The 25,423-nt window shown below is 56.3% G+C and overlaps 1 protein-coding gene across 7 annotated transcripts in view; it reads left to right on the top strand.

Moving 5' to 3' along the window:
* The window catches only part of RPH3A (rabphilin 3A), a 165,301-nt gene that overhangs the window by 123,470 nt on the left and 16,408 nt on the right, over positions 1-25,423 (top strand). For all 7 annotated transcript variants that reach the window (XM_045845877.1, XM_045845844.1, XM_045845852.1 and 4 more), the window contains 7 exons: positions 2,387-2,533; positions 17,476-17,605; positions 18,891-18,977; positions 19,548-19,713; positions 22,502-22,540; positions 22,642-22,806; positions 24,337-24,423. In XM_045845877.1, the coding sequence (XP_045701833.1) occupies positions 2,387-2,533; positions 17,476-17,605; positions 18,891-18,977; positions 19,548-19,713; positions 22,502-22,540; positions 22,642-22,806; positions 24,337-24,423 (821 nt within the window). The remainder of the gene's footprint in view (positions 1-2,386; positions 2,534-17,475; positions 17,606-18,890; positions 18,978-19,547; positions 19,714-22,501; positions 22,541-22,641; positions 22,807-24,336; positions 24,424-25,423) is intronic.

The raw sequence follows: 25,423 nt of genomic DNA, 5'->3' as shown, positions 1-25,423 counted from the left end.
GGCCCCGCCCTTCTGCAGCCTCATCCTGGTTGGGGGGAGGGGAGAAGAGGCAATAGACAGGTAAACAACTCAATTTTTTCCAAGCACAAAGGAATTTTGTTTTATTAATCCAAATAGAGAAGGAACATATAGAAAATAAAACCTTAATGGGAATCACTGTGCACCCGTCAGATTGGCAAAGATTTGCTCTTCCTCCTTTTTACAACATCATTTTTTAAAATATTTTATTTATTTATTTTTAGACAGAGGGGAAGGGAGGGAGAAGAGAGGGAGAGAAACATCAGTGTGTGGTTGTTTCTTGTGCACCTCCCACTGGGGACCCGGCCTGCAACCCAGGCATGTGCCTTGACTGGGAATCGAACTAGTGACTCTGTGGTTCGCAGGCTGGCACTCAATCCACTGAACCACACCAGCCAGGGCTACAACACAATTCAAAAAAAAAAAAGATAATTTGAATTAGTGACGGGTGCAGTGAAGAAAGTGAACCGGGGCCATGGGGGGGACCACAGAGGGCCTCCCTGAGGAGGTGACGTTCGAACCAAGATTTGAATGGTGAGAAGTGGCCACCTGGGGAGCCATCTGGGGAGCTAAGTGTTCCTGGAAGGGGGGCAGCAAGTGCAAAGGCCCTGAGGCAGAGGCAGGGTTTTGGTGTTTGAGATGGAGCAGGGAGCCCAGTGAGGCTAGAGTGTAGTGAGGGGGTGATGAGGCTGGAGCAGGTCAAGGTCAGACGAGGTGGGCCTTCGCAGATGGGCAAGCAGACTGACCTTGACTTCTATTAATGTAAAATTCACAGAACGTAAATTTGACCATTTGGCCGCGCGCAGTGCAGTGGCGTTTAGCACCTTCGCTGTGCTGTGCGACCTCTGTGCAGTTCTGAGCTGTGTTTGGTGTTGGCGAGAAGCCACGGGAAGGCCCTGGGCGAGGGGTGTGAGCACACTCAGTCCGAGTTCGTCCCCAGAGGCCCTGGCTCTGCGGTCTCCCCCGAGAAGACTTACCCAGACACCCGCTTCCCTTTGCCTTGAAACTCTCCCTTCTCCTCTCTTCAGTACAAACCAGCCAAGAGGGGAGGATGGCAGAGGAGGTGGCGGGGAAGGCGGGGCTTTCAGTGTCCAGCGTTGAGCGTCAAAAGGCAATTCCATGCCTGCTGGCGAGATCAGAGCAGTGGAAGTAATAGAGGCTGGCAGCCAACGGGGCACCGGCTCCGGAGGATTCTGAGTTACTGTTCTTTTTTCCCCTGGCGGGGACCAGAATTTCTAGTGGTGTTTAACCCCGCATTCCCACGGGTGACGCGCCTCAGCACCCTGGGGCGTGGGCCATGTCATTAGTGGAGATGATCTCAATTTGCCAGAGACCGCAGCCCTCTGCCCAGCAGCCTCTGATCCTCTGCCCTGTCATGGGGGCTGTGCAGGCAGGCGCTCAACCCCTTTCTGCTGTGGAGGTTAAGTGTGTGGCTACCCAGTTCAAAGCCCGCTTCTGCCACTTCCTGGCCACGTAACCTTGGGCAAGAAGTCTGATTTCTCCATATCTGAGTCTCCTCACCAGGAGATGGATGGCAACACTCCATGCCTTGTAGGGATGGTGCGAGGAGTAAATGAGCTAATGCAGGCCGCAGTAGGGGTGGTGTCAGGGTCAAATGTGGCAACGTGGGTACCCTATAGGTGCTACGTCCATGTTTGCTTTAAAAAAAGGAAAGCCAGGAAGAACACAGGATGAAACTCAAAAAGCTACAGGAGCTTTGGAGGCTGGAAATGTGGATGTTTATGTGAAATCAAAGGACTTTTATAAACCTAGTTGGTAACTAGTTTAAATTTATGGTTTAAAAAAATCTCCTGGCTGGCGTAGCTCAGTGGATTGAGTGCGGGTTGCAAACCAAAGTGTCGCAGGTTCGATTCCCAGTCAGGGCACATGCCTGAGTTGCAGGCCATGACCCCCAGCAACCGCACATTGATGTTTCTCTCTCTCTCTCTCTTTCTCCCTCCCTTCCCTCTCTAAAAAATAAATAAAATCTTTAAAATAAAATCTGTGGCTCAAACCAAACATCTTTGTACCGGGCAAGGGCTGGCGCCCCCCTGGGACCCAGGGCTGCAGACCACCCTCCCTGGCTTCGTTCCACTCCAGCTGTAGGAGTCTACCCTGGAGTCTTTCTCTGCAAACACCACCATCCTCCAGGTCACCGTGAGCTTCCTGCAAATGCCAATCACGGACTGTCTGCCATGTGCTATGCACATGCTAGAAATAGACCCATTGTACTGATGAGCAAACTGAGGCTCTGGGAGAGACCGTTCTTTGGCCCGGAGTCTCCCAGTAAACTCCCAGTTCAGAGTCCCCAGAACTGGGGTCCACCCAACTGGGGTCCGGCCTCACACCTTCCCACGTTACCTTTCAGGCTCCAGACGGGCTGGTCCGTCCACCCCGGTGGTCAGCCCGACAGACAGAGGAAGCAGGAAGAGCTGACGGATGAGGAGAAGGAAATTATCAACAGGGTGATCGCGAGGGCCGAGAAAATGGAAGCAATGGAGCAGGAGCGGATTGGGTGAGTCCTGACACTTCCCGTCCCTTTGGAGAGTTGTGGTGGGGGGGGGGTGGGGGGTGGGGGGGGGGCCAGGAGGTTGCACTGCTCACTGCTCAGGGCAGGTGCTGGAGTGGGCTGGGCTGCACTTCAGCTTTGCCATCCCGTGACCCGCCCGGCCACCCACCTAGGCAGAACTGGAATCCCTGTCACATGAGGTTGGAGAGCTGGAAGAGCAGAGAAGAGGCTGGAGGAGAGGGCAGGTGGGGGGCTGGCTGGGGAGGGAATTAGAGAGGGGGAGTGGCGGGTCTTCTGATGGGGGGGAAGAGATTGTCGTTGGAGGCTGGAGGTGCCTGTGTGTGAGCCAGTTTCAGCCTCATAGAAATGTGTTCCAGAGACACTGGCCACGTAGAGGCGTAGAGGCGAGGTGAGGAGGAGAGAGAATCAGAGACTGTACGTAAGAGGGAGGACACGCCCCACATGAATTATCTGAGACCCAGAGAAACCAGCCCGGAAAGGGAGGCCAGGGTGATGGTGAGCGGCAGCGGTTCCCCTGGCAGGTCTGGGCTCCAGCCCCCCAGCTCCATCCCATGCCCCGCCCGCCCACCTGCCTGCCCGCCCGCCCGCCGTGGGTCCTGGGCGCGCCACTCACCTCTCTGAGCCTCGGTTTGCTCACTGGTAGGATGGGGAGCATGCCAGTCACTGTGCACAGGGATGTTGTCTGGAATAAGTGCAGTGATTTAAATACAGTTCCCGGCCCTGGTGATACTTTGTGTTTAATAAATGGTAGGAAGAAGGAAAAATTGGGGTTCAGAGGGCAGAGGTTTAAAAAATGCGTATGGGAGAGAAGCAAGGACATGAGAAGGATGTGTGACAGTTGTGACAGAGTGACCAAATCCATGAGCAGGGACAGCGTTACAGAGAGGGGGAGCAGTGCGGGAGTGGAGTGGGGGAATGTGAGTGATCCTCAGAGGGAGGCGTGAGGGGAGGGGGACAGAGAAGGGGAGAGGAAGGGTCTGGGGAGCGCTCGGCATGGCTGGGGGCTCTGGCTGCCAGGAGGTGGGGAAGCCACCAACTGGTCCTCTGAGACTGGACCCTGAAATGAGAGACGGGAAGAGGTGGGGTGGCACCTCCTCCAGCCCCCTCCCCGGGCCTTTGTGCCAGGGGCCGCCTTTGCCAACTGCCTGCAACAGATCTAGGCACTGAGGTGCCTGTGTATCCCCTCGCCCCCACACTCAGCTTGGGGTTCAGCAGGCTCTTGGGTGGGTAATGCTGTTACAGACAGGCAGGAAGTGCGCGCCTTTGATTTGAGCCCCTGCAGGTAACTCAGGGCAGACTGGGGAGATCAGAGGTGCAGCTGACAAAGGACAGAGACCCGCCGCCCGCCCGTAGCCTGTGTCTGCCTCCTCGTGAGGTCGCTGCAGAGGCAGGTCTTTGAGGGGCCTGCTTACAGGGCTGAGTTTTTATTTGGCTTTTTAAGATGGATCAGGAGTGAGGAGCTGTCCAGGCTGGAAGTCTGTGAGTGTGTGTGTGTGTATGTGTGTGTGTGTGTGCGCGCTTGTGCGTGTCTCTGTGTGTGTTCACTTCACCCACCAACGGGCCTGCCCCTTGCAGGGAAGAGAAACGTACGTGTTAAAGATAAACCCTTAGATGCAAGACCTCCTCTCAGCCTTTTTCCTGCATAGCGCTTACCACCAGCCAACATATTTTGTATTTACCTGTTTGCTTCGATGATTGTTCATTTCTTCCTGTTAGACGATAAGGTTCCCCAGGGTAGAGATTTTTGCCTGTTTTGTTCACCACTGAATCCCCAGAGCCTCGTACATAGTAGGTGTGCAGCAAAATGTTTGTTGAGTGAATGAGTGAAAATGGCAGGCGGTGCTGCCTCCTCATCTCTCTCTACATCTCCTGTGGCCAAGAGGCTGGAGAGTTTGGACTGTTGTTGGAGCCCAGGGTCCAAATTCCCAGGGAAGGCGCTCTGATTGGCTGGCTTGTGTCGGGTGCTCTTTCTCTCTCATCCAATCAGCTATGCTGCCCATGTTATAGAAACATACATGGCTGTTGGTCTGACTCTAGGAGTAAAGTTAAGGGGTGGGTGTCTCTGTGGGCTGAAAAGATTCTAGTTTGAACATTCTAGAACAGGGTAGATGGGTTCCCGGCCTTGTCCTCCGTGTCTTATGGTACTGCCCTTGGCTAACCTGGTGACATGATGGCTCATCCCTGGGGCCCCAAAGTCAGGAAGACCTGGGTTCAAATTCCAGGTCTACCACTTCCCCTCTGTGTGACCTTAAGTAAGTCATTTACCTCCCTGTGCCTCAGTTTCCTCATCTGCAGTGTGGGGACAGTATTAACATATACTTCTCAGGGCTTAACATGCCAGGGATTTGCACGGTGCCTGGTCCAGAACCCACGCTTCATCAATAAGGCATGGCAATCACTTAACAATGAGTCTGAGTCTGCTGTGGAAGCCAACTTTCTGCCAGTGGCCCCGACCTCCATTCTAGAATTATGTCCCGAGACTCCCATTTGGCAAGCCCTGGAGGGGCAGCAGCCCGTGCCGTCCACTGAGGCGATCGGAGAGGCTTCCAGGGAGGCTGGGGCCAAGCTCTCAGTGACCGAGTCTCCCTGTGCCAAGTGGCTGCGTTTCCCGCCGGAGCGGAGAGGGCAGGCGGCTGCTTCCCCACGCCCTCCCCACGGGGAGGCCTCGCCAGCACACCTATTTGTGTCTTATGAGCTCCAACCCACCCTCGTTCCAGTCCTTCCCACATTTCCTGGGAGAGGGTCAGAGAGGAGTGGTAACAGCAAAGCGACGTATCAGGCCTGGGGCGAGGCTGAAAACAAGGTGCCATCGGGGCCCCCACTTCAGAAGCTGAGGCTCTCAGTGCATCAGCTTTGGGAGCCTCGGTGTCTCCACCATCCAGCCAGGCGGGTCCGTCCGAGTCTGCTCAGACTACGGTGTGTGTGTGGGGGGGGGTGGGGGGTGTTGGCTGGAGGACCCCTGCATGTGGTGGGCTGCCCCTCTCAGAGTGATGGAGCTCCTTGTACCTACGTTACATTTGCGATGAATCTGTGTCCCCTTCTGGTCCCAGACACCCAGCTCTGAGCTGCTGAGTCCTCTCTCCTGTTGTCCGAGGGAAAGCCATCTAGAGAGGTGCGAAATCATCGTTCAGGAACACAACAGATAATCACCACGATGGGTACCGTTTATCGAGCCCTCGCTGTGTGCCAAACACTGAACCTGACACGTCATATGGATTGGCTCCCTAACTGCTTTTCTCAGCCCTGACAAGTAGGTGCTAGCATCATCCCCATTTTGCTCACGGGGTCAGGTTGCCTGCCTGAGGTCACGCAGAGTCAAGATATACATCCGGTTGGACTGACTCAGAACTACACACTAGACTATCAGGTGCCCTTCCTGTAGGCCTGACCCCAAAGGTCTAGACTGCAGGACATGGACATTTTAAAAGCTCGGGGTTGAAGGGGCCCTTTTGGGAGCCAGAAGCTGGAGCCCCTTCCACGCTGGCCCTGTCCCTTTCAGACCTGATTAACCTGTTGGTGCGTCCACAGCTGGTCTCCGTGTTCCTGTGGCTCTGAGAGTCCTGGGGGAGACTCACGCTCCGGCCTCCCAGGAGGTGCTGCCTTTCTGGGGCAGTTTTGCCAGAGTCAGCCGCCCTGCACAGAGCCCCAGGAGAACGCAGCAGGTCCGAGCTGGTTCCCCACCTGAATCCTCTTTGCTTCCGCCTAAACCTCTGATCACCGCTCAGCCCACAATCCGGCTCTGCTCCCCAGAGGGAGACGTGACGGCCAGAAGGGAAATTCATGAAAAACCGCCTCATCTCACCCCCACGTTCCTTATTCACGCGCTAAGCGGGATCTCAGAGTTTGTCACGTTCCCTGGCAGCTGCAGGCCTTCTACCTTCCTTAGGACCCTTGGCTCGCAAGAACAGAAATGAATTCCAGCGAGGCGGTTGCAGCTTTCTATCGCTGCGTAGCAAAGCATCCCAAATTGAGTGACTTAGAGCAACCACAGTATATGACTTCTCACGGTTCTGTAAGTTAAGAGTTCAGACAGGGCTCTGCTGGGCAGGTTTTCCGCTCCACGCGGCGTGGGCTGAGGTTGCTGACTCAGCTGCATTCGGCCGGCGGCTGGGCTGGACTGGGAGGTCCAGGAAAGCTTTGTGCCCAGGTCTGTGCCTCACGGTGGTCTATGTGGTCCCTCTCTTTCCTTACTCAGTAGTCTGGCCTGAGGTCCTTTGCGTGGCAGCTGAATCCCAAGAGAACAAAGGTGGTGATTGCCAGGATCCTTGACAGCTCGGCCTGAAACCTGTAGGGTATTACTCCACCATATTCTATTGGAGAGGAGAAAGGGATCCCATCTGCTCGTGGAAGAAAGACTTATGCACCCACAGGAAGGGGTTAATCCTGGTCGTCTTGGGAGGCCCTGTCACCTTATACAACAAGGGGAATTTAATATAAGAATTCAGAGCTGTCTCGAGGGGTCGGAGCTGAGCCCCATGAAAAGTCTGTTCCTCATCCCACACGGCAGATAACGTAGCCATGCTCCATTTCCCCAGTTGTTGTAGCTCCTCTTGGTCCCACTCCCAAACTCCCAGGGGAGGAACTCCGACTGGCTCCGCTCACCCTGAGTGCCCACCCCTCATCCAATCGGCCACGGCCAGAGGTGCCAGGCTGCACGGGTGCCGAGTGCCGCTCCTGAGTGTGCAAAGGGCTTCTGTGGGTGGGACACGCTCCCACGAGGTGTCCGCAGGACCTCTAGATACATTAAGGCTGGAGTGGAACGTTTGCTCGGGAAAATTTGTTTTTGTGGGTCCCGGTTTTAATCCTCCCCCCAGTGGTAGGACCCCTCTGCGTCCTTATCATATTTCCTTCTACCCAGAGCCTCTCAGAGCCATTTGCTCACGCGCCCTGCCTGCGCAGGGCCAAGCAGCCGGGTGGCTTCCATCTGAGATCAGCGTCCCTCAACAGATGGGCCCCCAAAAGCAATTAGGACTTGTCATTGACCTTGGCGTCCAGATGCTGTGATGGAGGAGGCCGTCAGAGGGACACAACCTGTTGTTGGCAGAATCTGTTGGATTCCTGTCACCGCTCTGTCTCCGTCCCATCGTCCCCTGTATTTCTGGCGCAGAATTTTCCAAAAATGTGGACAGAGGGAGAAGTGGAGAACAGTGCTTGGGACTCGCTACATCTAATTAGGCAGGCATCTTTTTTGTAGTTTGAAAAGCTGGCGATCGGCCAAGTCATCCTCTCCTCTTTCTAAAGGAAGACCCCCCCCCCCCGCCCGATTCTTTTGACCTTGAGTCTTAGGCCTTCCGTGGACAGGTTTCAGGAGGTCTGGGGCATCCTGATACTATAGATGCATTTAAAATGCCCACGTGTGTCTGTGGGCATTGTAAAGAAATTGTCATTGATTTCCCCGGGTTTGGGGGGACTCTGAACCCCCAGTGTTGTAACTAATAAGCAGCACCTCCTTTTCCAGGGATTGGGCCAACACTTTCTAATGTCTGCAGCTTTGGTAATTCGTGGAATCTGTGTGTACAAGATGAAAATGGAAACTTTCATTCCTTAATTAGTTCAGTGACCGCCATAAAAGAGAGAACAGGTTAAGTGAACCCTCCACCCCAGTGACCAAGCCTGGCCCGTGTGCTGTCCAAGTCCCTTCACCCTTGGCACCCTTCACGTTTGGGGACAGGTGCTTCTTCACGGTGGGGCTGTCCTGTGCATTGTAGGAATTTTGATCAGCGTTCCTAGCCTTCATCCCCTGGATGCCTGTCCTAACCCCACCCCCAGGTTTGACAACTAACGAGGTCTCCAGGCCTCACCGCGTGCCCTCTAGGGGGCCGAGTCAGGCTCTGTCTAGGACCACCATGCTGGCCTTGTTGGGTGGCTCACAAAAGGGAGAAGAAGCAACCTGAGGATTTTCCTGCCACCATGCTCAGCTTCTGGGGAAATGATGCTGGTTCATCCTCATAAACAGTACACCCTTACGGACTTGAAATAGTTCACTGTTGAAGCACCACGCGCCGGCACGTGCATGAAGCTTCCTGTAGACTCATTTACGTAATTCTCACAACAGCCCTGTGCAGTGGGTGTTGCTAGTCCCATTTTCTTGATGAGGAAACTGAGGCACAGGGAGCTCAGCAGCTCGCCCAGGGTCACACAGTTAATGAGCGATCACAGACCCAGGCTGGCTGGCCCCGGAGCGGTGTCTCACTCTGCTCTTCTACACAAAGGCAGCCGCTGGTTGCCCAGCGCCGTGTTGGGATCCTTCAGCTGAGCTACATTGCCTTTAACCCTCGTAATTCCTCACCGAAGCACAGGCGAGGTCGTCTCTGCTCTGCAGCTGAGAAAACAGAAGCCCATGGAGGTTATGACACTTGCCCCAGGGCACAGAGGCCTTGCATGGCCAAACCAGACTTTGAACTTGAATGTGTCTTGTGCACTTGATCCCATTGCCTTTTGGGGTGCAGACAGGGAAGGCCATGGGCAAGCGACTCCAGGGGTTCAGGGAAGTCAGTAGGGCGTCTCAGATATTTGCTCAGCGCAGCCGATTCAGGCTCACACACGTCAATGCGGCAGTTCCCTCCTGACCCCTGCAGCAACCCTTGTCCCCTGTGGGCCTCTGTGCCCCACACTCTCTACACCCCCTTCTACAACGGGGAAGGGCAGGTCGAGGGGTTGGCAAGAGCCCCAGCCATAGCATGGAAATAAAGCAGAAACTTCACTCCTCTAAAGAGGGACAGCCTCTAGGGAGGTAGACCTAGCCCCCGATCCTGTCCTGGCCACTCAGGGCCAGGGGCCCTTGGGTAAGTGACTTCCCCTTTGTGTGCCCTGGTGTCCCCCCCCCACCCCGTGTAAATGGGAGCGAGTAATAGAGCTGATCTCACAGGCTGTAGGTGACCGCAGGAACACAATGCACATACCTGGTGACTGTTAGCGCTCCCGGGTTTATAACGACCCAGCATCTTGCCCAGCAGTGACCACATTAGCTCCCTTGTCTCCGGTTCTGGCCTGGGGTGACCCCCCTCCCCAAAGTGCCGAGGCGCAGGCGGGAGTCCCAGTCACCCATCCATCAAGGGGAGACATCGGGATCTGTGGCTCCCCAGGTGCTGACGGCAATAAACAACCGTGAGAATGAATGAGTCTGGAATGCACGCAGCCCGCCGGCCCGTCCGCCCGCTGCAGGGCCGCGTGACAGAGCGGCTCCGTCATTGCAGGACAGGTTCCCGAGAGGCCCTGTGCTGGGGTCTCCAGCCAGCCCCTGTCGGAGCAGCCACAGCTGCCTCCTGTTTCCAAGTTCTGTGCCCCAGTCGCAGCAGGGGGCCCAGTCTTAAGTTCAGAAAATGCCGAATTTGATCAAGTGAACGGTTCTATCCCCCCACTTGGCAATTAGATGAGAGCAAAAGCAACAAGATTATGGAACTGATGGTGTGTGTGTGTGTAAGAGAGAGAGAGACACACACACACACACACACACAGACAACACGGCAGGCAGCTTCCCCGACCACCCCCCCCCCAACCCCCAGGGGCAGAACCCTGGCCTTTTGCCCTTTCCCTCCCCAATTCGGGAGTCGACGCCGAAACCCACCGCACCTTGCCAGGCAGGGTGTCCTTCTGAGCTTGGCAGGACGCCACCTGCAGCCTGCTTCCTGGCGCAGCAGCTGAACGTCCCTTAGCCTTCTCTCCCCGTCCAACGGGACGCTGCAGCAGCGTTGGTCTGAGAGCATGAAGGCAGGTGCCTCGGTATCCCCGAGGCCGGTCTGGACTCTGTAAGGCGGCCTGCAGGTGGCTTCTCCCCCCACCCCTGTCTGCAGAAGGCCGCCCCCGGGGCTGGGCTGCCTGCACGGCCAGAGTGTGTACAGCCGTGCCTGGGAAAGTGTGTCCCGTGTGTTGTTGCTGACGATGCACACGTGCGTGCGTGTGTGTGCTCACAAGTGCACGTGGACGTGTGCCTCTACAGGTGTACCCGTGGGCATATGTGTTCACATGTGGGGACACGTGCCATCCACGTGTGTGTGTGTGTTTAGAAACAGGCCCGTGAGTCCCATTAACTTCTCGTTACCGTGGCCCCTGTAAAAGCTTTGAAAGACAGATTTCGTGGCCAGGCTGTAGCACCCTGGTTACACAGGAAAAATGTGAGTACAGGGAGTCATAAAAGCCACACATTTCCAGAAGGAGTCATTAGCAGCAGCCATTCACTGGGCCGTTACCATGTTCCAGGCGTCTCCCAAACACCCTCGTTCCATCTCCACGGCAGTCCTGGGGGCGGGAAGGGCTGTGTTTTCCCCGATTTGCAAAAGGGAGGCTCAGAGAGCCTAAGTGACTTTCTTGAGGTCACAGAGCTAAGGAGGTAGCAAAGCGCGAAGGCGCACACACCCGTATTGTCAGGAGACCGGGTCCAGCCCACGTGTAGACGGAGCCCGGGACCTGCCTGTCCCGATCTGCTGGGAACCCCTACAGCATCTGAGACTCCTACCCCTCCGGGCCTCCAGGGGTTCTGGTCCGATGTCCCCATGTTGTCTCAAAACAGTGGGGGTGGAGTCTCCTCTGTGGGAAGCGCTTGGATGCTGTCCCATCCCTGGGAGACTCTGGACGCTCCTTGGAGGGGCCGCCGCCCGTCTCCCGCCGTCCAGCCCGCCAGCCGAGCTGAGCTTCTCCTACGTCCTTTGCGCATGCTGTTCCCTCGTCCCCTGGTGCTCTCCCTCGGCCTGTTACTGGGGCAGCTCCCCTGCGGGCCTCAGCTCCACGGTCCCTCCCCCCGGGACCCCAGCCCGACTTCTCCCGTCCCTCCTCTGTGCGTTCTCACAGGCGCTCCCACACGTCCTTCAGAGGACGCACCGCAAGCGCAGTTACGATGGCCTCGGTGCTTGTTCAGATAACGTCTGAGCCCCTCGCTGGAGCTCCCGGTCCCCGAGGCGGGGCCTCCTCTGCTGGGCTCCCTGCGGGGTCCTCACCATCACCCTGGCACAGGGCAGGTGCTCCGCAAGTGTGTATCAAATGAACGAGCAGCGCATCCGGATCCACGCGGATGGCAAGGTCAGACCAAGGTGGGAACCCCCTTCCCACCACCTGCAGGGGTCATCTGTCGGTGCCCCGAGGAGGGGACACGCCCTATCTGAGCCAGGGCAGGCACCCGCCCCGCTCTCCCGGGTAACCAACAGGCCCCCCGAAGCCCACAGACCAGTGATGGATGTTCCTTGGATGTGAGGCTTCAGGAGTCGTCGTGCGGTTAATCAGGCGTGTGGAGACATTAATGAGAGAGTGGCGGGCACTTACAGTGTCCGGCTAATTGGGCACTTAACGCAGAGCCATTAAACAGGCAAGCAACGGCACCCCGCCGGCGCACACGGGGCTTCTCCTGCTCCCGGGGGGTCCTTCCGCGTCAAAACACGAGGGGCCGCCCTGAGGCCTCGGCCTCGGGGTCTGAGAACCCCTGAGTGTCGCCTGCGGAGGGGACTTCAGGTGCGGCTCATCTGACCTTGAGTGTTGGGTTCTGGACCAGGGACCCGGAGAAGGGAGGCTTTTCAAGGCCGTGGGCTGGACCGGAGGCAGGGGTCAACCCACACCTTTTAACCGTGACTCGTGTGTTCTCTGTCTTCACAGTCTCCTTTCTCTCCTCGTGAAAGGAAACACGGGTCGTTGTGGAAAGAGAAGGAGGCACAGAGCTAGTCGGGTGCTTGATGGGGGGGAGGGGTGGAGGCACAAAGAAGAGGATGAAGTTACTCACAAGCCCCGCCCCCGCCCGGAGCAACAATCAGGGTGCACAGTTCCGTGTGTCTTCTTTCTGACTGTTTTGGTTCAGTGCACAGCATGACGATGTTCAGATGCGCGTGTGCCAAACCCAGACTCACATGGTAACGATTCTGCATCATGGGTTTTGGTTTTGTTTTTTTTTTAAACCCACTTACTATCATAAGGAGAGCATTTTCCCATGTGATTGGTCCCACTACTTCCTCCCTTCCCGCGGCATTTCTTGAGGTGTGGCCAGGGACGCGCCAGCACCCAAGGAAGCCACCTCAAAGCTAGATTCCCAGGTCCTCCCCCCGCCCCCACTGGCCCTGTAGAATCGTTGTCTAAATGTCAGACACTCTCCCCAGGTGATCCAGGGGCGCCGTAAACGTCGGGCTCTCCAAGGGTTTGTGTGCCGAAACACTGGTGTCCAGGGTTACCCGGACCCGCGGCTGAGAAGGGTTGGAGCAGGGGTGGGGGGGGTCGGAGGCGGGGAGCCAGGGGGGGCGCCCCCTACACGGGGGTGTATTCTTTGTTAATGTGGGCGATCGGCCTGCAGGGGGCGCTGTGAGCCTCTGCCATGACGCATACAGCGCTGTCCTGCCCCGACTGGTAACCGCTGGGGAACTTTTAGGAGTTGATCTGAGCCAAACTGACAGCAGTTGCTGGGAAGCGAAGTCTCAGCGGGTTGAGAAAATGCTCCAGAGAATGGCAGTCTTGCAGCTTGTGTTGTGCATTAGAATCAAAGGAAGGAGGGTAAGGAGGGTTATGGGAAAGTCACGGGTGACAGATCAGGGAGAAAGCAAGGTGGGGAAACCCCTGAGACTGGATCAAAAGCAAACTGGAGAGACCCCCTGCCTCTTTTCCCTGGGTGGGTGCAGGGCGATTGACAACGAACCCTTACCGCCTGTAGAGCAGGTGTGTGGGGGTCAAGGTAGCACTGGGAGGGGGGGGTCTGTGCTCTCTGCTGTGGCGGGAGATGGGGAGATGGCGCCCTGAGGGGCCTGGAGAAAGGGGGTCACTCGGATGCACGGAAAGTATGTTACCTTAGACGCACAAAGACAACCGACTGGCTCAGGGAAGGTCAAGGTTGACCTTTGTCAAGGAAGATAGCGGCCTAGGACGTGATTCCCCTCATGACTCACTTTTAGTTGGGAAGTTTTCATTTCAGGCCATGCCAGGTGGGGCCTTAGGTCTCGGAGTTGGTGGGGCCACCGCGCGGGCCTCCCCGGAGCTCGCCGGGTTCAGCGCGTGGCCCCTTTTTCGTCCACACAACAAGCGGGCCTTCCGGGGTGGAGACGCTGAGTTGTCCTGTCTCCAGGATAAAGACGCGTTCGTGACTCGTGGTCTTGACGTAACTCTGACTTCGCTCCCCTCAGAGCTCTCTGTCCCAGTTTTCTCTCTTTGGCCTGTGGGGCCTCCCTGTTGGGGCCCCAGCATTGGGGGGCTGCAGGGCCCCCCGGCTCGTCTGGGCCTCTGAGCAGAGGAGAAGGGTCCGCCCACCCCCACCCCACATCTCCTCTCTCTACTGGCCTGCACCGAATCCCCCAGTATCGAGGGTCCCTGAGGGGAGGCGGCGGAATGATGGGCTGAAGTCCCTTGTTTTTCTGTGCCATTTGCCGCCCCGGACGGAAGCCAACCAGACACTCCCAGTAGGACGCGGGTTAATGGGGCATTTCTGCAGTCAGGATTAAAGGGTGTGAGAGGCGGGCGTCTTGGAAGAGAGGCTAGAATGTAGGCCTGCAAGGGGTGGGCGACTCCAGGGCCCTGGTTTGTCAAGACGAGGCAGGAGGGCCCCCCCGAACACGGTGCACTGCTGTTTTGAATCAGGTCTTCCGCGCCATGTTGCCTCTCTGGGCTCCCCTGGCAAAGCCTGACCCCAGGCAGGAGGCCCCCGGGGCTCCGAGGAAAGAAGGATGATTTACTGATGCTGAGAACAAGGGCCTGGCCCTGGCCGAGGGGCCCCAGGCAAGCCTCTCACCCTCTCTGTGCTCTGGGACGCCCCCTGAGAAAATGAAAACAAAATCTAATCATTTCCGGCTGAGACAGGGGATGAAGGAGAAAGTAGGGGAGAGCAAGGCTGTTTAGGAGCAAAACGTCACCATACGAGCAGTGACCCCCCCCCCCCGCCTCCATTAGCTCACCTCGTGGTCTCATAATACTTTTTATAATTCTGCAGCATCGGAAGGCACCCAGGGGGACAAAACCCAGAGCTAAAATGCAGATTTCTCGACCCTGCGCTGAGGGCTCTGCAGAGAAGCAGGATGAGGGGGCAGCTGTTGGGCGTCTTGTCCCAGCCTCAGGGGAGTGGGTGGCGGGCGGGACAGGCCCAGAGGGGGTGATGGTGCTCGAACCTCAGTGCTTACGGATGGATGACCGAGGGCCTGAGGGCCGTGGTGTGGGGAAGGCAGGGGAATGGAGCCGGGCCGGAGTGGGGGTGCTCAGGGGGGCACCCAGGGCTCTGCGTGGAGCATCCTAGCAGCGTGTGCAGCGGTTCCGAACAGGGGCTCGGAGCCAGCCTGCCGGGCCCTGACCTCCCAGCTCTCTCCACCTCCCGGCTGTGCGACTTGGGTAAAATCGCTGAACCTCTCTGTGCCTCAGTGTTCTCATTTGGAAGAAGGGGGACGAGAATAGCCCTTAGCTGATAGTGCCGCTGGAAGGATTCGCTCATGGGATCTGGGGGGCCTGCTGAGCTCTGTGCCGGGCACAGAGTAAGTGCTCAGCAAACCTCCGCTGCTGTTGCTCCAGGTGTTCTGGGACCACGGACTGGGGGCTCGCTCCCGGTTACTGCCGCCGCCGCCCATCATCCTGTAAGAACAATTTCTAGGGAAAAGGCAGGCGTGGGGGGAGGAGGACGAAGGGAAGGGAGAAGGCCGCTCCCTCCGATCTGGGTCACAGCGGAGCCTGCAGAGCCTGCAGGCTGCTTTTGGCTCTTCCTCTGGCAGAGCGGCTCGCTGCTGAATGGAGCACAAAGGGAAGCCTGCTATTTATAACATCGCGAGTCCCAGTGCAGTGCTTGGAGTGGATGGCCTGTGGGGAAAAGCAGCATCAGGTGGCTGCCAGGGACCTTCTGGAGCCCGGGATGCCCAAGGCCCAGTCCAGGGCTTCTCCCACCCTCGGTGTCCACAGCTGGGGCCCAGCCTGGGGAGGGGAGGGGAGGGTCCAGCTCCATTTGGGTCCCCTGGCTGTGGCTGGAATGGGAACAATACAGTCTTATGTGAAGGAAGGGCAAGGAGCTGACTTCCGGGAGGTGGGATGTGCCCCAGAACCTACCTGAGATCCACATTAGGGTGTTGCCCAGGGGCGGTGGTGGTTAGGCAGCCTTGCTCTTCAGAGTATGCCAGGGGCCAGTGGCATCGTGTGGGGTCACGCGGGAGCTTTCTAGAAATGCAGCACCTCAGGCCCCACCCAGACCTGGTGGTTCAGAATCTGCCTTTGAACAAGATGTGCAGTTGTGCACATGTTAAGTTTGAGACGTGCTCGTGGAAAGCATGTAAGCTTGGGTTCTCGTGTCGGCTCTGCCGCTTCCTAGCTGTATGGCCCTGGGAAAGTCGTCTTACTTCCCTGTTTCCTGGGGTCGGCTGGCTGGCGAAGCACCTCGTGGCATGCCAGGCGGACACTAAGCACGATGTCAGTCTCAGTCACTCTCTGTCACCTGCCAGTCGATGCAGCCTGCCGTTGCTGGACACGGACTTGGGAAGCAGGCCACCCTCACTCCTCCATTCAGTGACTCGCCCATCCTGTAGGGACACTCACGGTGGCCCGGGAGGCACTGGCCCTGGGGACACAGCAGGGACGGGACAGACAAGGTCCCTGTCCTGGGGGAGCTCGTCATCCAGAGGGGCAGCCAGAAGCAGACTCATGACAAACCAATTCCTTAATGCAGATAATCTCACAGTTACCTACCGGTGTGGCTAGTGCTTTGGAGATGTGCAGGGTTGCTGTTGGGGCATGTGAAGTGGGTGGTCAGAAAAAGCGGTGTTTCAGTTGGGATCCGAATGGTAAGGGGAATCTAGCCAGGAAAAGTGCAGGAGTGTGTGTGTGTGTGTGTGTGTGTGTGTGTGAGAGAGAGAGAGAGAGAGAGAGAGAGAGAGAGAGAGAACTAAAGCATGTGGGGGCAAAGGGGGGCTGGATTCCAGGCACAAGGAACAGAGTGTGCAAAGTGCCGCGGCAGATAGAACTGGGACTTGGAGAGGCCGCGTGTAACCACAGCAGTGGTTCTCGACCTGGAGCTTGCATCCAAACTCTCCGGACGGCTTGTGAAAACAGATTGCTGGGCGCCCCCCTCAGAGTCTCTGATTCCGCAGGTCTGGGGCGGGGCCCAATAATCTGCATTTCTAAGAAGCTCCCAGGGGATGCACATGCAGAGGATAAAGACCCTGGGAGAACCACTGAACTGCAGCCTTGAAAGCCAGACCCGGAGGGAGAAGGGGTTTGAGGTTCCACTGGGGGCCAGACCACATAGGGTCACGGGGCCTCATGGAATGAGCAGCTTTTCGAGTGGAGCGGGAAGGTCATGGTCAGATTCGTGTTTTAGGAATAGGGGCCCTGGCTGTGGTGGGGAGACCAGGCTGTACGGGCTGGGAACGTTGGCAGGCCCACTGGGAAGCAGGTGCTGCGGTCGGCCAGCGTAGATGGCAGCGGCTCGGTTGAGGTGAGGATGGAGGGACATGGGTGGGTTCCAGCAACGTGAGGGAGTGGGGCACAGCAGGTTCAGGTCGGGTCCTTGCGTATCAGGGGGGGAGGGGCTCAAGGAAGCCCCCAGATGCCGGCTTGAGCAAGCTAGCAGCCGGTGGGGCCATTTGCTGAGAATGGGGACATGGGTGCTGGGGGTGGGGGGTGGGGAGCAGCCTGGATGAGACTTCAGACAGATGCACAGGCTCGAGGTGCCTGTGAAGACGCCATGCCGACAAGTTGATAAACGGACCTGGAGCCCAGAGGCGGTTTCCTAGAAGAAGTGACATGAAATAGGACTAGATCAATTCTTCATCGGAAGTCAGTAGAACAGATGGGCTTTGGGGGATCTGGGAGGGGCTCCGTGATTTTCTGAAAATGCATCAGACTTCATGTGCCTGTTTCTTGGGGAGGGTCCGAGAGGCCTCATCAGACACCTAAGAGTCCATGACTCTGAGAAGGTTAAGACTACCGGCCTGTTACTGTGGGAGAGGCAGGTGGTCTCTGGTCCTCTCAGGCCCTCAGTGCCCTGTCTCTGCTTCCAGGCGCCTGGTGGACCGTCTGGAGAACATGAGGAAGAACGTGGCCGGGGACGGGGTGAACCGCTGCATCCTGTGTGGAGAGCAGCTGGGGATGCTGGGCTCTGCCTGCGTGGTGTGTGAGGACTGTAAGAAGGTACCGTCACCCTCCTCTTCCCCGAATCCCTGCTCCTCACACGCAGAGGGGCTAGGTCTGGGCTCAAGCCTTGGGGGGCCCTGGCTCTTGGGAATGGAGCTTGGGTCCTGAAGGGTAGTTGCCGGAGTGTGATTCCTTGTGAGATACTGTCATGCCCAGCTGTCTCCCGAGGTGACCCTGGTCCTGGTTCCTCCCGTGGAAGTCCCTGTGACCCTGCTGTCCCCTCAGAGCTCAGCTCCGTCCAGAATGAACTTGGGAGCTCAACTGAGGTAGGACACGAGCTGTGGCAGAGCCTGCAAGTATCCAGGTTGTGGCCTAGCAAGTCCCATGTCACACTGAAGAGTACATCGGGCACACATCTATACATGTGTGTACATGGAAGGCTAACCCAACATTCTCTTACCCTGAGTTATAGTTCAAGTGACTTAGAAAGCCCCTTTCCAGCTGAGTTAGGACCACTGGGCTTCGAGAGCCTTCATTCTTGAGGCTGGGCAGGGGGCCTTGTGCTCCTCTACCCTGTGCCCTCTCCTCAGCTGTGTGTACTTCACAATTCCAGGGCAGAGCCAGAACTGTGTCCTTGGGTCAGCCTGATTCCCAGGACAGGAGTTCAGGAGAGTGATGCAACTGGAAACATCCATAATGTCACTTGGCACCCCCTGCTTAGAGTCCCACTTAGCATTTAGATGGAATACTGAGGAAAGTTGATCTATTCCACACACATACACACACAAAAAAAACCCTTGTCTGCTGCAGGCAGCCAAGAGTGAGAATTTGGTGATCTGTTAGGTTTTTCTATTTGCTTTGACTTCCAGGAAACAGCCAAAAGTGTAACGTCCCATCATGCAGTCACGGCGTCTGCTCAGAAAACTTCTTTCTCTTCACTGAAGCATTGAAACTGTAGTCATAGCCTAGGTTGTCTCAGGTTTACTTGAAAAGAAAGAAGGAATAAATTAATAAGCAATATGGATGTATAGCTTTTCCTCTTTGAAAATCACGTCCATTGTCTCCTCTGTATGGATGCTGAAAACCCAGACCCCCCAGGGAGCCTTGGAGAATTTCTTTATCCAGTGTTTGGGAATGACTCCCATTCTTGTTATTAGAAATTAAGACTCAGGTTGGAAATGTATTCTAACTGGCCTTGGTCATGGGCAGGAGGTGAGAGAAGGAAAGTTCTAGCTCTTCACAATGGGGCTCCATCATCGCCCTTTCCAGACACCTGCCCTAATCACTAGCAGCTCGCAGCCTAGTGTATCTGAGTGTGCACTGGCCCATATTTCGTCCCCAGAATGTCTGTACCAAGTGTGGGGTGGAGACCTCCAACAACCGCCCGCATCCCGTGTGGCTCTGCAAAATCTGCCTGGAGCAGAGGGAGGTGAGTAGACTTGTCCTGTTGGGCTTTTTGAGCGCCCGCCCTTTTTCATCCAATTCCCTCTCCCTCCCTAGAACCAAGAGGTCAAGGTGGCAGGTGGGAGCTGGAGGACCTGGTCAGGGATGTGCCTTAAGGGGTGATTATGGAAGGAAGCAGCTCAGCTGTGAACACTGGCAGAACACCTCCTGGGTGCCGGAGCAGATTTACTTCTTCCTCTCCTAGTTCTCTCCCTGGTAGCAGGGCGCGGCACATCATAAGTAAGACTTGGAAGACTTGGTGCCTGGTCTTTGTCCTTGCACCCTCTGGTTGTATAACCTTCTACAAGTTCACACCTTCGTGATGTCCAGCTTTCTCCATCAGGAAAATGGGTCTAGCCAGGCCCTCTCTGTTGAGTGGTCAGGGTGGCGTGGGAATCACATAGAAATAGTGAAAGACTGTATCCTAGTAAGAAAAGTGCGCCAGCTATGGTCAGGGTGCTTAGGGAAGGGAGCAAGGCCCAAAAGTGACACTCACAAAGGCAGGGGCCATCGTGTGTGGCTGCCTTGTCATCACCCTCTACCTCTCCTCCCCAAGGTGTGGAAGCGCTCTGGAGCCTGGTTCTTCAAGGGCTTCCCCAAGCAGGTCCTCCCACAGCCGATGCCCATAAGGAAGCCCAAGGCCCAGCAGGCTGCCAGTGAGCCCACTGGCCCTGAGCAGCCCACCCCTGAGCCCACGCACACCGCCCGGGCTCCGACTCGAGGTAAGACCCTCCCTCCAAAAAAAAAAACCCCACCAAAAATAGAAGCAAAACTTCTACTTTCAGGACCAAGGACAGCTCTCGGCTAACTGGTCTACCTGGAGCGCATCCTGATATGTTTGCGTTTCTGCCCATTTGGTGGAGAGCCAGCCTCTGGGCTCGGGTCTAGGAATCCCACATGGCCTCCACAGCTCACCAACAAGGCAGCACAGAGAACTCTTCAACAGTCTCAGGCTTCCAAAAGCCTTTGTTGTCATTTTTGATGGAGCATTTAAGGGTACAACAGAGGCAGAAATTAAAATTAGGAACGGAGAGAGACTCACAACCAAAACACACCGGAGCCTGGGGGTGCATTTGAGGTTTGCTGAGGCAGCCCTCCTTGCCCCTGATATTTCTTCTTCAACTATCAGCAAATCGGAAATTGGACTAATTAAAAGTGAGAGAGGAATAGAGAGGAAATCAGTAAAAGAAAATTACCACTACTGCGGATATTATCATTGTTGTCCCAGTATTAATTATTAAAGTGATGATTAAAAGGGAGAGGCAAGACCATACAGAGAAGAAAAGGCAACCGCAGTGAACACACATTAACTGAATGAGACCACAAGGACTGCCCGGATAAAGACCCTGCAGCAACCTCGCTTCACACTGAGGGGTCATTTCTGGTCTGAAGGAAGGCTCTGGGGTTGCAAGCAGCTCTTCTGGGAGGAAGACCTTGAAAACCGATGTGCCCCACTGTGTCTCCTGGAGCTTCCTAATGTGCCCAGCACAGGGCCTGGCACTCGAAAGGCATCAACAAACCCCTCCCTCCCTGACAAGGCACGAGCGATTTCTCCTCCCTGCAGAGAGTTACCACGTGGCCAGTGTCCTCTGCATCCCTGAGCAGTCCCCATTTCTGCCTGTAGAGCATCCTTCTTCCTGGAGAAGCATCGCTCCCTCTAGGCCAAGAAGGTCGGACAGCCTCACTGCCAAGGTCTTGAAGGTCTGACGACAGGAGGCCCTGGATCTGAATTCCAGCTCTGCCACTTGCTGGCCAGGCAAGCTCGGGCGAGGGGCCTCGCCTCACTGAGATGCGTCTCTCAGCTACAGCGTGGGGCAAAAGTGGGTTTACGGTCGTGAGGACGCAAAACACGGAGTTTTTTTCCGGTATTGTCATTTATTAATTATTGTATTATTTTCCATAGGAACAGCTTCTGCCCCACCCTGTAGAAGATGGGGCTAATAACTCATTGGGTTAGGTTGAGGATCCAGTGAGACACCACATGTAAAGTGCTTTGCGGAGCACAGCACCTAGTAAATGACATACGTTAGTCACCTGTACATGGACACGGACACACACACATGTAAGCAGTATGAACTAGATAAACTCTGGACACAACAGATAACGCTGGCAGTGCGGTCGATGGAACCCCCATTCAGTTCACTAGAAAGAAGTAGCATCACCAGCATTGCGTAGGGACATCTACGCAATGCTGTCAGAGTGACATCCAGTGCTGGTGACTGTGTGGGGACACGGATGCTCTCTACACTGTCGGTAGGACTGTGCGTCACCTCCAGCCCTTCGGAAAGTCATGTGGCAGAACTCATTAAGATCTGCAATGCGATGCCCTTCGATTCACCCGTTCCCCTCTGGGAACACATCTAATAGCAACACAGGAGCATGGACGAGATATGTGTACATTCATTGCGTCATTATTTATGGCAGGAAATCACTGGGAGAACCTACGTGTTCGTTCATAGGGGGCTTGTTGAGCGGATTATAGTCCCTCCACACCTTGCTGTATTAGGCGTTATTTAAGATGGAATGAAGCCAATGTCTTCTAGAGATTTGGAGTTAAGTCCAGGATGTGTGCTTTCTGTATTCTTTAAACCAACACGCACAGAGCAGATGAGTCCCAGGCTCCGTCCTATGCCCTGGAGATAGAGCGGCGTATGGAGCAGACCGAGGTCCCCGCCTTCACGCAGCTGAAATTCTAGTGGGAGAAGCAGATGCTCAGCAAACCGCCAACACAAATAAAATATAAGATCCAACAGAGCTAAATAAGCGCTGCGAATAGAAGTGAGGCGGGCGAAGGGGGGAGAGAGGGACAGGAGGCTCCGTTGTGGATGGGATGGCCAGGGAAGGGCTGTCCGAGGACGCTCTTTGGGGGGCAAATGTGACTGAAGTGGCGGAGAGGACCCCTAGGGCCTTTGGGACTGTTGTGTGCAGAGGGCTTAAGGCCAGAGCGTGCTTGGCGCGCCCTGGGAAAGGTCAGACCGAGAGAACGCAGCCCGTCTGGAAGGGGATGGAGCTAGCGATCCCTGTTCAGTCGTTTTCAGCCTGTGCGTGCTCACAGGTGTTTGTGCGTGCTCACAGGTGTTTGTGCGTGCACAGGAAGTAGGTGCGATTGCAAACAGAAACTACACCTAAGGGGAGGTTGGGAGGGGAGTTTTAATTTTAAAAAGGACTTGGGCCCTGGCTGGCATAGCTCAGTGGATTGGGTGCGGGCTGCAAACCAAAGTGTCGCAGGTTTGATTCCTAGTCAGGGCACATGCCTGGGTTGCAGGCCACGGCCCCCAGCAACCGCACATTGATGTTTCTCTCTCTCTCTCTCTCTTTCTCCCTCCCTTCCCTCTCTAAAAATAAATAAATGAAACCTTTAAAAAATGTAAAAAAAATAAAAAATGAAGAAATATGCTTAATAAAAAAAAAGGACTTGGGAGTGGTGGATGGGCCCCTTTGTGGGCTCAAGTGATGGCCCCCCCAGGTGCCATTCAGCAAGTCCTCCCTGTCCTTTTTCTCCCCCTGCAGGTGACGCTGAAGACAGAAGGGGCCCAGGTCAGAAGCCAGGTGGGTTCCCCCAGCTCTGGCTCCTACTTCGAGGGACAGGGGCCCTTTCACCCCATCCCCCCATTGCACTTTCTCTATTCAACTCATGCCTTTCCTTCCAGGCCCCGAGCCGGCCTCTGCTCCTGGGCGAGGGAGCTACGGGCCGCCTGTGCGCCGGGCCTCGGAGGCACGGATGAGCGCGTCCAGCCGGGACTCGGAGAGCTGGGGCCAGGGCCAGGGCCAGGGCCACGGCGGGGCGGCCGGGGACTCCAGCCGCAGCCCGGCAGGTGAGAGAGGGGGGCAGATCCAGGCAGGCTCCCCGGGTGAGGAGAGTCAGGAAGATGGGGAGGATGGTGTTTGTATCCATGTCACCCACTCAGTACTTATCGAGTGCCTGCCGTGGGCCGCGCTCCGTTCCAGGGGCTGGTTCTCGCCTGTGGCAGAGGAGGGACGGCGTCCAGAATGATTCTGACACCAGACAGCTACCATGTTGGTTCTGTCCTTTCTTCCTCTAATGCCATGTGTAAGAAAAAGTGTGATTTTTTTTTTTTGCCCTCCTCCAAAAAAACTCTGGGGGGGGGCCCTTGGCATTGAGCCAGATAAGGATGCTGCCCTCTCACGGACCTGACGGAGATCAGAGGGGCGGGTCAGCATGGCCAGGATGCCCCCCGGGGGTGCTCTCATGGTGCTGGGCACCCAGCACCTCAGGCCTCATTCTTGGTGCATTTGCTCAGCAAGAGTGCCCACTGGTGGGAGCCCAGGAATCCTCGGACTCGGGACGAAACACCTCCTGGCCTGGGGAGATCTGCGTCCCAAGCCCTGTGTGAGACCTTCGCCCTCCCTTCCTCGGGCAGCGAGGTCACGAGACTGGGTGTGGGCTGGATGGGCTGACTGTTGGTTCCCCCGCAGACCTCTGCCCTTCTCTTTCTGGAGAGCGGGCTCCTGGCCTCGTGCCTAGTTCCTAGGTCCTCCTCTTGGCAGGAGAGCTGGGCAGTAGCTTCCAATGGTCTCAAACAGGCCCTGGAGACCAGCAGCCTGAGTTCAAACCCTGGCTCTGCTGCAGACCAACCAGGAAACACCGGATGAACGCCTCAACCCCTCTGGGCCTCGTTTCCCCCGTTTAGAAAATGGAGATAATAAAAGTGCCCACCTCATGGGGTGTAGAGATTAAATAAGTCCTATGCGTGAAGTCCCTGGCACGTGGCAAGTGTTAAACGAATGTTGTCTTGTTGTTATCAAGTAGGTAGCATTGTCTCTGTGAGGCCCCTGAAGTTCAGAGAGGGAGAGTGACCAGCCCACAGTCACACAGCTTATGCAAGAGAACAGTCAGATGCAAAGCTAGGTCCGTGTGAAGAGACAGATCGGGTTCTTTCAATAACAATAAAATAAAACCAACACCTGCCAGGTGTGGCGTGTTCACACACGCCAGGTGCTGTTCTGAGCACTCCGCATGTGTTGTATCGCTGCACCTGCACCACACGCTCTGCGCCGGCACTGTCATCCCCCTTTAACAGATGCGGAGACCGAGGCTCAGAGGGGAGAGGTATTTGTGGCAGCTCACACAGGTGGAGGCAACATCACAGAACCTGTGCTTTTCAACAACACCCAGGCGGCAGCCGTGACCTGCCCAGGGGTCTGAGTGGTGGAGAGAGAGAATGTTCTCAGAGACAGAATCTGAAGGAGCTGAGAGTACTGGGAGCTGCACGCAAACCCAGAAGGTTTTGCCTCGTGCCAGCCGGCCAGTCCCAGCTTCTTTCTGCTTCCTCTGTGTGCGCGTGTGTAACGTGACAAGCTGTTTCCCTTTCTTTCTCCTCCAGGCTTGCGACGGGCCAACTCAGTCCAGGCCTCCAGACCGGCCCCAGCCTCAGTGCAGAGCCCGGCGCCTCCTCAGCCCGGGCAGCCAGGTACCTGCCACCTGCTGGGCCACCCAGGCTGTCATGTCACTCAGTGGTGACCCCGGCTCCTCCCATCCTCGCCGGGAGAGCCCCGGCTTTCTGCCAAGCTGCAGCCACCACCGAATGCTAAGCTCTTCTAAGACCCTTGGAATGAGTAACTCGCGGGGCAGGAGAGGGCATCTTACCCACCTAATGCAAGGAGCGACAGCGCCTCACTCCTCAGTGTGTCCAGGCCCCAAGGGTCGTCGTCATCTTTCCTGCATGCTCCCCCCACCCGCCCTCTTATTTCCTTGATACCTGTCTTCACATTGACTCGCTTTCCGCACGTAACTGCGGACTGGCCATCACAACCCTCTCAAGGAAAATGGAAGGGCATCAGGCTTTAATAACATGACAGCTGTCCCCAGAGGGTTGTGTGAGACTCAGGAAGAAGTGGTGAGCAAAGAGATGGGTACCGTGGGGACCTCTGAACAAACGTGGCTTGTGAAAGACAAAGGAAGTCTTGCCTAATTGGCGTGGTTCCGGTTCCTGGTGGTAAGAGGGCCCTGTGATGGCGGCGTGAATGGGGAACCAAGACCCCGTACCGTGAGGAGAAAGGGTAAAGGGACCCCAGGCTGCAGGGCTCCCAATAACAGCAACGTGCTGTCTGCACGTCCTGGGGGCCGGAAGTCTGAGCTCCAGGTGTCGGCGGAGTGGGTTCCTTCTGAGGCTGAAAGGGAGAATCGGTCTCCTTCCTCCTTAGCTCCCCGTGGCCTCGGGCACGGCATTCTCCCTGCGTCTTCTCATCCTCCTCCTCCTCTCTGCCTGTCTCTCTCTGTGTCCAAATGTCTCCTCTTTACAAGGACACAGTCACGTCAGATTAGGGCCCACCCTAGTGACCTCATCTGAACTTGACCATCCGCCAAGACCTTCTTTCACGTAAGGTCACAGTCACTGGGCCTGAGGACCTGAATGTCTTTCGGGGAACACAGTCCGACCCATGCATGGCAGAGGGCACCACGGTTAACGT

Source organism: Phyllostomus hastatus, unplaced genomic scaffold (genome assembly GCF_019186645.2).
Source record: "Phyllostomus hastatus isolate PE091 unplaced genomic scaffold, TTU_PhHast_1.1 phas_contig_1162, whole genome shotgun sequence".
NCBI lineage: Eukaryota > Metazoa > Chordata > Mammalia > Chiroptera > Phyllostomidae > Phyllostomus > Phyllostomus hastatus.
This window is presented reverse-complemented; position numbering and strand designations above follow the sequence as displayed.